Genomic DNA, 9,534 nt, shown 5'->3' with positions numbered 1-9,534 from the left:
AGAGTGAAAGTGTTAGTTGCTCAATCGTGCCTGACTCTGCAACCGCATGGACTGTAGTCATCCAGGCTCCTCTGTCCATTGGATTTCCCAGGCAAGAAGCCTGGAGTGGGTAGCCATTCCCTTCTCCAGGGGATCTTCTGGACCCAGGGATCGAACCCATGTCTCCTGCATTGCAGGCAGATTCTTTACCATTTGAGCCACCAGAGAAGCCCCATTTTTCATTCTGAGTATGTTCTAAATATGTTATCAGAATCTCTTATGGGTGACCAGATTGACCACCTTACCCCTGAGCCCAGCCACAAAGCATCACCTTATTAGAGTTTTGCATGAGCTCTTGTACATGCCAGTTGACAAAGGTATCATAGTGCCCACATGAACACGGTAGAGAAAGGAGATGAGGAAACTGAATCATCACACAGCCCCTGGTAGGACTGGCTATGCCATGGCACTCAGAATCATAATCATGTTGCAAGGGAATGTGTCATCAGACCCCAACTGTCACATGTAACAATTGACAATGTAATGATGCAAATTGGCAGATGTAACAACATGTCACCATTTATTAGCAGTAAGTGTAGTACTAAATATCCAATGAGCAATTCTTCTATTTGATATTCCAGAACTAATTAGCTTTGTGTCCACATTAATGTTGACTTTTATAAAACTGCATGCTGAAAAAGTATTTCATTGAAGAAGAAAACTTTTAAGAATCAAGAGACACTGTGTTATGCCAGTGCTTATTGACTGCTTGCTAGCCTGCCTAGTAGAGTAAGTGGTGTGATTGTCCACTACTTTAATGAAAGTTTTATTTAAAAAAATTCATTACTGGTGCTATCGTGTGGACTGCATTTAAGCAAACATCGTTTTCTGCATTTGTATATCAGAGTCAGAATAAGAAATCTACGATATGCAGAACCAGATCTGAGCTACATCTTTTTACAATTATACCCTAAATCAGTTGTTTCATTTTATCACAATGTAACATCTGAAGCATGGCTGGTGAAGAATTTAGGCTCTCCCTTCCCCAAAAGGCACCTTTTACTGTAGTTTCTAGAGGGAGTTAGATGGTGAGAGTTCCTAAAAAGAAAAGAAAGCAAGGCATGAGATTCTACAGAAAATAGTAAATAGTAGTGCCATTTTACATGAAATACCCGCACCACCCAAACCTATCACCATTGATAAGGACCCTGCTCCCTTCAGCTAAGCCCCAGGCTGACCCACTGTGGTGTCCTCATTTAATTACTCTTGCTAATTTCAGCTTGCTCCTTGTTTCCTATTTCATTTTATATCTGTTTTAGCTTTCTTATTGTATAAAAAACCTAGAGTTTATATTTGGCTTTCTGGTGAGTGCATGTGTGCTAAGTCGCTTCAGTCATGTCTGACTCTTTAACTGTAGCCTGCCAGGTTCCTCTGCCCATGGGATTCTCCAAGCAAGAATACTGGAGTGGGTTGCTACGCCTTCCTCCAGGGGATCTTCACAACCCAGGGATCAAACCCATGTCTCCTGAGGCTCCTGCACTGCAGGTGGATTCTTTACCTCTGAGCCACCAGGGAAGCCCTGGCTTTATGGTAACACATTAGAATTAGACAAAAATAATTCACTTTCATTAAGAATTATTTTCTTTTACAAGACTCTAACCCTTAAAATGATGTATTAACCCTTGCAAAGTACTGGAAACATATAGAGATTATGGGAAATGTAATACCATCAGGAAACAAAGCAGAATAGAAAATCAGCTCCAAGCTAGTCCCAATATCTTGGGTAAGACTCATGAGCTCTGAGGCTTCTTCATAACTACACCCAGGAGAGAGTCCTACTGTTTTAGGGTCCCGATATGTTTGTACAGATGACTTGAAGGATGGGCCGTTGCAGCTGAAAAGGAGAGCCACACACCACCCACCTCCTTTGCTTCTGAGCCCACATTCTATTCCTTGGTTTCCATAGAGTCATTGCTTCTTCTCCATTTATAAAATAAGATGAGAACAGGCTCAAGCCCACCTCTAAGCACTGATGAAAATGACACAGAGATAATACAAACAAAGACACTGAGTGCTAGAAATGATAAGACCAAGTTGCTACCTCTAGGTTGAGTTCAAACCTTGAAATCTAATTGGAAGCCAATATTGTACATGTTTCCCAGCTCGGAAGTGAGAAAGATGGGCTGCCTTGTCTCAGAAGAGGCAATGAACCATCCAGGAAAGGCCACAGACTCAAATGTGGAGATCCTGCCTGTCGTTTCGTGGTAGAAAAGGAATGGCTTCACAGGCTTGGCTTGGTTGTACAGATCCATTATCTTCTGGTTCTGAAATGGGACAGAAAATGCCAGAAGGAGAAACAGAGGCTGTTTGAGTAGTTCAAGGTTGTTGTTGTTTAGTTGCTAAGTCATGTCCGACTCTTTCAAGATCCCACAGACTGTAGACTGCCAGGCTCTTCTGTCCATGGGATTCTCCAGGCAAGATTACTGGAGGGGGTTGCCATTTCCTTCTCCAGGGGATCTTCCCAACCCAGGGCTTGAACCCTCGTCTTTTGTATTGAGAGGCAGATTCTTTACCACTGAGCCACCTTGAAAGCCCTGCAGTTCAAGGTTCCTTGCACACAACCTATAAATGTTCCAATGTTTGAGCAACCCTATCCATATATTAGAGCAAGCCTAGGAAAATACATTTCAAAGGAACAGCAGAGTGGGCACACCCAAAATCTCACCTTCCCAGCCTTCACCCTCAAATCCAGAGGTTGCATGGAAGTTGACACAAGGCACAGGCTCACGGATAAGTGGCCACACTTGAATTACAAATTGGAACTCTCCTCACATTAGAGGCTGAGAAGACCCCCTCTCCCCCAAGGAAAAGGAAGGAGATGCAAATTTGCAGCAGGAAGCCAAGGTCCTCTCTCACCCAAGCTGCATCCATGAGAGACCCCCCTCCTGTAAGAACCACTGTTCTGGCAAAGGACTACCAGGTGGGGTTGTATAGGTTTCTGATTGTCAAACATATGAGAAAGGTCAAAGCCATGAAAAAGGCACAAGAGGGTCTAAAAACTCAAAAGACTTGCACTCAAAGGAACAAAGGAACATAGAATAATCAGAAAAAATCTTCCATATTGTATACAGAAAGATATTTGTAGGTGTATATATTTATATATTTACATATTGTTATATTTAGGTAAGATAAGTATTTCTAAGTAAATTACATTATATCCAAGATCTCCAAAGAGATAATAGAATGGCCCATAATTCGGCCACATTCTACCCTGAATAGGGGGACTTCTTCCAAAAGATTCCTTTATTCAGTTAATAACTTCCAGTTAATCTATCCCACTCTGTGGACAGCCAAAAACCAAGAAGCCAACCTTGAAACTGCTTTCTTTGACCTCTCAGCATCTAACCCAGTAACAAGACCTGTAAACCCTAGTTCCAAAATATTTGTTGAATTGAGCCGCTTCTCACATCCTCCCCCACACCTGTTCCATCCCCACCACCTGTTCTCCACAAAGCAGTTGAATGAACTCTAAACTGAAATAACTGAATAAACAAGATCATGTTACTATCCAGCTTAAATGTCTTGAATGATGTTCTCATAATTATCATATGATTTAAGGCCTTTAACAAAACCTGCAGGGTCTAAACCATCTAGCTCTTGCCTACAGAGCTGAAAGCATACTGTTTCGTCCTCATCTACTTCATCACACACTATATCCACTCTGTCAGCAAATTCTATTGCCTTAATTTAAAGTATTTCAAGACTCTGACCATCATCCCTCTTCCTCCAGTAGACCCTCAGATTATACCTGGGTCACCCTGAAGCCTCCAAGGGGCATTTTGTCCTTGTCCGTCACACCCTGCTCTCAAGTAGCAGCCAAAATAATCCTTTTAAAATCTATGTCCTTTCATGTCACTCTTCTATTCAAAACATTCTAATAATTTGGGTTGAATTAGTTAAAAATTTTTATATATTTTTAACTGGAGCATAGTTGCTTTACAGTGTTGTGTTAGTCTCTGCTGTACAACAAAGTGAATCAGCCCTATGTATACATATATCTCCTTCCTCTTGGACCTCTCTCCCAGCCCCACCCCCAACTCCACCCCTCTAGGTAATCATAGAGCATCAAACTGAGCTCCCTGTGCTGTACCAGCTATCTGTTTTACACATAGTAGTAGATAAATACAACGGAATATTACACAGCCATAAAAGGGAATGAAATTGGGTCTTTGCAGTGATGTGGATGAACCTAGAGTCTAGCATATATGTTGAATGAATTAATTGATTGACAGGTTAAAGACTTTACAAAAGTGGGAAAGCTCTTTTACTATCTGCCTTTCTCTGAACTCTGCCTCCTCCCCAGCTCACTCCCGGTCCTTGAACTTGCCCTCACTGGACACTCTGTTGGGCTCACATTTTTCTTCCTTTCCTGTCCAATAAAATCTTACCTTTACAATAATACCTGCTGTACTATTTACCATGAAGCCAGGCTCTAGCTGTTTCTGGTGCCACCAGTCTCTTTACCAGTTCTAATCATTCTTTCCCAGACAACACAACCCCCTTTAACATGTCACAGGCTTACCCATGATTATGCTTCTTGTGGACCATTTCTTGTCTTCCACTAGAATGTAAACCCTAGGAAGGCAAGGCTCTTTGCCATTCTGTGCACTAATGATGTTCCAATGCCTACAACAGTGCTGGACGCCAGTTAGAAGGCACACATTTGCTGGCTTGGATTGGATGGTGTTGAATTAAATTGAATTGCTGTAAACTGAAGTTTCAGAAACAAGTTGTTTTATATCAGGCAGTTAAAAATAAGAAAAACATGGGCTTCCCTGGTGGCTCATGGTAAAGAATCCTCCTGCCAATGCAGGAGACACAGTCTCGATTGCTAGTTCTGGGAAGATCCCACATGCCAAGGAACAACTAAGCCATGCCACAACTACCAAGCCTGTGCCCTAGAACCCAGAAGCCACAACTAATGAGCCCACGCACCACAACTACTGAAGCCCACGTGCCTAGAGAGCCCGTGCTCTGCAACAATAGAAGCCACCGCAGTGAGAAGCCCATCCACCACCACAAGAGAGTAGCCTCCACTCACTGCAACTAGAGAAAGCCCACACAGCAAAAAACAAGACCCAGCACAGCCAAAACTAAACAAATAAAAATTAGTTTGGCTTTAAAAAAAAAAAGGCTTATTGCATGCACATGACTCTAAAGGAGCCAGGTATAAATATGCTTAAGAACAGGAAACTATTTATTTTTTTATTATAAAATTAGATTTCCTGACAAATCAACTTCTGAGAAAAGAAGTTGGGTTTTTTCTAACATTATTTTTCTTTGTCACTTACCTTCAACTGTAATTCAGGCTTTCCACCAACGTCCTCACAACATAGACACATTTCTGGCTGCTTTATTCCCAAATAAATAGGACTCCCTTTGTCTTTCTGAAGAGACTCCAGATACTTGCATGGTATAACGGTGACAATGACTGTCAGAGAAGAGGGGTTACGGCGTCAGTGACCTTTTGCAATTACAAAAGACCAAGATCTTACAGGCAAGGCTGGAAGAGCCCTTAAGATAATCCCACTACCAGACCCACAGAGTGGTCAGCCTCATATTCATTCGTTCATTCATTCACTCAATCATACCAAGCACCAGTCGCTGCTCTAGGAAACGGAGCGCAGGCAGAGGAGGCAGACCCCACCGTTGGGATTTTCACAACCTCTGCTTGAACACGTGGAGGCGAGGAGCACCAACCCCAAGCAACCCTTCTGATCCTTGGAAAGCTCTGTTCATTACCGAGTTTTGCCTAACTGATGTTGAAATCTGCCTTCTGTGCAACCCACCCAATTAGTCCTCTTAGGACATAGGAAGTTGGGCAAACAAGCCACTCTTTTTCCTTAGGACAGGCCTTCAGATCACTGAAAGCAGCTCTCCTGCTCCCCAGAAAGCTACTCCACTCCCTCTGCTCTCTTTGCCATGGTCCAAGACACCTCTTCCTGGGCAGATGTGAAATTCTTCCCCCTCCAGGTGTTGTTGTTCAGTTGCTAGGTTGTGTCTGACTCTTCGCAGTCCCATGGACTGCAGCACACCAGGCTCCTCTGTCTTCCACATTCTCAGAGTTTGCTCAATATCATATCCATCGAATTGGTGAAGCCATCCAACCATCTCATTCTCTGCTTCCCCCTTCTCCTTTTGCCTTAGTCTTTCCCAGTAACAAGGTCTTTTCCAGTGACTTGGCTCTTCACATCAGGTGGCCAAAGTATTGGACTTTCAGTTGCAACAACAGTCTTTTGATGAATACTCAGTGTTGATTTCCTTTATGGTTGACTGGTTTGATTTTTTGTAGTTCAAGGGACTCTCAAGAGTCTTCTCCAGCACTGCAGTTGAAAAGTATCATTTCTTTGGTGCTCAGTCTTCTTTCTGGTCCAACTCTCATATCCGTGTATGACTCCTGGAAAAACCATAGCTTTGACTATATGGACCTTTGTCAGCCAAATGATGTCTCTGCTATAAAGCCACACTTTAATAAAAGGATGGTACAAGCATCCCAGCAGCACTGATGTGAGGCTGCTCCAAGGAGCAGCCACACGATGACCTGTCACTTACCTGGCCCTACATTGTTGCTCCGAGGAACTACCATGAGGGTCTGACCCTGAAGGAACCACACCTGCTGACTCAAGTCGGAGACTACTGCATGTCTGGGATTATCCATTGCTGTTTAAATGGAAAAGAATAATTTTTTAAAAACCCCAACATGATGAAGGCTGCTTTACTAGATGTTAGGAGAAAGATCATCTAATCCAGGTCTTTCAGGAAGGAAGGCTCAGTCGATAAAGAATGTGCCTGAACACTAAAAAAAAAAAAAAAAGAGAATCTGCCTGAAATCCAGGAAACCACCTGCAATGTAGGAGACCTGGGAAGATCGCCTGGAGAAGGAAACGGCAACCCTCTCCAATATTCTTGCCTGGAGAATCCCGTGGACAGAGGACCCTGGTGGGATACAGTCCCTGGGATTGCAAAGAGTCAGAGATGACTTAGCAACTAAACCACCACCAGGAGAATGATCTAATCCAGGTCTTTCAGGAAGGATGGTTCAGGGTTTGCACATTAAAACTGGCAGCTCTCACATGACCCATGAACCCAGCCTTTCTTTCCACTGAAACTGTGGGCTCTGTTGAGGAAGAGAAGGGCCATAACTGGTCTAAGAAGGTAAACTCTCATCCCCATAAGTACACATGTGTCAAGGCCCAGCTACTCTCTTTGATGCTTTGGGTTTGGCCCAAGCCTGTGTCTGGACCCAGAGCAATGAATAAGAAATGGTCCTCACCCTCATGTTCCAATGGGATATGGATAAGCCTTGGGTGGTAAGAACTGTACACAGGAAGGGGCAGAGAAGGCTAGGGTGTTCAGAAGAGACAGGCATGAATGTTCCTGGCCTCCAGACTCCATGCCAACATCACCTGATGTATGGACTTCTCCATCGCGTCCCAGAAAACATGCCATAGTGGGGTAGTCTCAGTGCCTGTTGGGGACAGTGATAGGAGATCTGAGCATTAGAAGACATTTCAAGACCCTCCCAGGAAACTAGTTCCTAATGTCCTGATTCTGGGCAGGGAGCCAGGAAGCCTGGACTGATATCAAGATCTGAGGCACCTTCTGGGACAAAACCTCAAGGCAACCTTAAGGAGAGCATGTAAAGCAGAATTTTCCTCCTCCCACAGATCCAGCCAGGGACCATATTCCCCCTAGAGGTTCCAAGGTCAGGCATGAATTTTGACCTCAAATAGCCCACAGCTCCCTGAAGTCCGGGTCACCTCCTCCCAGCAGCCCTCCCCAATCCCACTGGCAAATGCATTTGCCTGGGAACAGGGGAGGGGACCCCAGTCAAGTAGATCTGCCAGGATCCTAGCAGCTCCCCAGAAAGAGGCACCTAGCCCGGCATGGCTCCACCCCTTCACTGAGTCCTAAAACATGAAAAGACAGAAAGCTCTAGAGTCAAGGAACCTTCCAGCTCTCAGTTGGCAAGAACCTTTAAAGAAAGCACAGGGGACTGTATAGTAGCTCCAGCAGCTCCTGAGAGCAATGACGGGCTATGACAAAGCAGGGGACATTTATCTGGCATGTTAGGGAGTGCCAGCTACCTCAATGGGGCGTGACAATCTTATGACATGAATGAAAGCAGGATCCTCCTTTCAGAAGATCCCGTGAGGCTCAGATGAAGAAATTACAGCATCAGCATGATATGACCTGTCTGGGCTCCCTGAGAAGAAAATACCAAGCCAAGCTCCTCCAGCAGGGTTAATGACAGATCCTGGGTTTCTCAGGAAGGGGAGATTGAGGGACTTCCCCAGAACCCAATTCTCCTGCTGCTGTCACTCTGGACTGGACTTGCCGGCTTTAAGTGAAGGGAATCCATCACCTGGGGCCAGGAAGCTTGCCCACTTCAGTCCTACTAAGGGAGCCCTACGATGGCAAAATTAGCTGTGGGCCCAGGTGGCACTAGAGGTAATGATCCAGCCTGCCAATGCAGGAGCCCGTAAGAGACATGGGTTCGATTCCTGGGTCGGGAAGATCCCCTGCAGGAGGGCATGGCAACCCACTCCAGTATTATCTTCTGGAGAACCCCATGGAGAGAGGAGTCTGGTGGGCTACAGTCCATAAGGTCAGGCACAACTGAAGCAACTTAGCACACACAGGCAGAGACAGGAGGCATATGGCATTTCTGGTCACTGAATCATTCCAACTTGGGCTACCCATACATGGAGGGTTAAGCTAAAAGCACCTCCCTCTGCTCCTTTAGTCCCTTGGAGATGCACCTCCATCCTCTTGGGAGCCACAGGCATTGAGCAGCACACCCTTAACTGTGGTAAACCTGGGGACTTCCCTGGTGGTTCAGGGGTTAAGTCTCCGTGCTTCCAATCAGGGGACGCAGGTTCAATCCCTAGTCGGGGAACTAAGATCCCACATGCCATTTGGTATAGCCAAAAAAAAAAAAAGAAGAAGAAGTCCTAGTTTCTGGTGCCCCTAAATATAGTGGACTCTAGACATGCCTAAGGGCTAACGAGGTAGGTAGTGACTTTTCGAAAAACTGAACCCCAGATCCCAGCTTACCCCTTCCACTCTGCTCTAGTAATGTAGGACATTTGTAGGTGTCAACAAATGGTAAGTTATTGTTCTCTACACTTGTTACATGCACACACCATCTGCTGAGGTCACACATAAAACATTTCTGAGATACAAGTTAATTTGACTGAAGTGAATTTCAGAAGGCAGACTTAGAAGCACCTATAGCTTCATATTCACCTGGGGGAAAAAGTGCAAAGAATAAAACCTTCTAGATTAGCACCTACATGAACCCCTCTTCCCAGCCCTGAGAAGAGTCTTCTTACTTAACCTCTCATACATTTCACCCCCATATCCTTTCTTTCTTTCTTTCTTACTTACTCTCTTTCTTGTTTTGAAATTTCTGACCAGGCCACTCCACCCAGCATGTGGAATCTTAGTTCCCCAACCAGGGATCAAACTCCTGCTTCCTGTAGTGGAAGCAGA

The 9,534-nt window shown here is 44.7% G+C and overlaps 1 protein-coding gene across 3 annotated transcripts; it reads right to left on the bottom strand.

The window, feature by feature from the left end:
- Window positions 1-542: 542 nt before the first annotated feature.
- Window positions 543-8,070, bottom strand: IL36G (interleukin 36 gamma). 3 transcript variants are annotated; one of them, XM_006055996.4, is made up of 6 exons: window positions 7,990-8,070; window positions 7,446-7,507; window positions 6,592-6,699; window positions 5,331-5,470; window positions 2,081-2,303; window positions 543-1,077 (listed from the first exon to the last, which is right to left on the bottom strand). In XM_006055996.4, exons 2-5 carry the CDS (start codon window positions 7,486-7,488, stop codon window positions 2,094-2,096), a joined length of 501 nt encoding a protein of 166 aa, XP_006056058.2. In that variant the 5' UTR covers window positions 7,489-7,507; window positions 7,990-8,070; the 3' UTR covers window positions 543-1,077; window positions 2,081-2,093. The 3 variants fall into 3 exon arrangements, with proteins under 3 accessions (XP_006056058.2, XP_045018179.1, XP_045018180.1); XM_045162244.1 differs by having other exon boundaries at window positions 2,100-2,303; XM_045162245.1 differs by having other exon boundaries at window positions 2,100-2,303; window positions 8,015-8,061.
- Window positions 8,071-9,534: the final 1,464 nt, after the last annotated feature.

Source organism: Bubalus bubalis, chromosome 12 (genome assembly GCF_019923935.1).
Source record: "Bubalus bubalis isolate 160015118507 breed Murrah chromosome 12, NDDB_SH_1, whole genome shotgun sequence".
In the NCBI taxonomy this organism is placed as follows: Eukaryota; Metazoa; Chordata; class Mammalia; order Artiodactyla; family Bovidae; genus Bubalus; species Bubalus bubalis.
The sequence above is the reverse complement of the archived record's forward strand: the minus strand, read 5'-3'. Positions and strand labels throughout refer to the sequence as shown.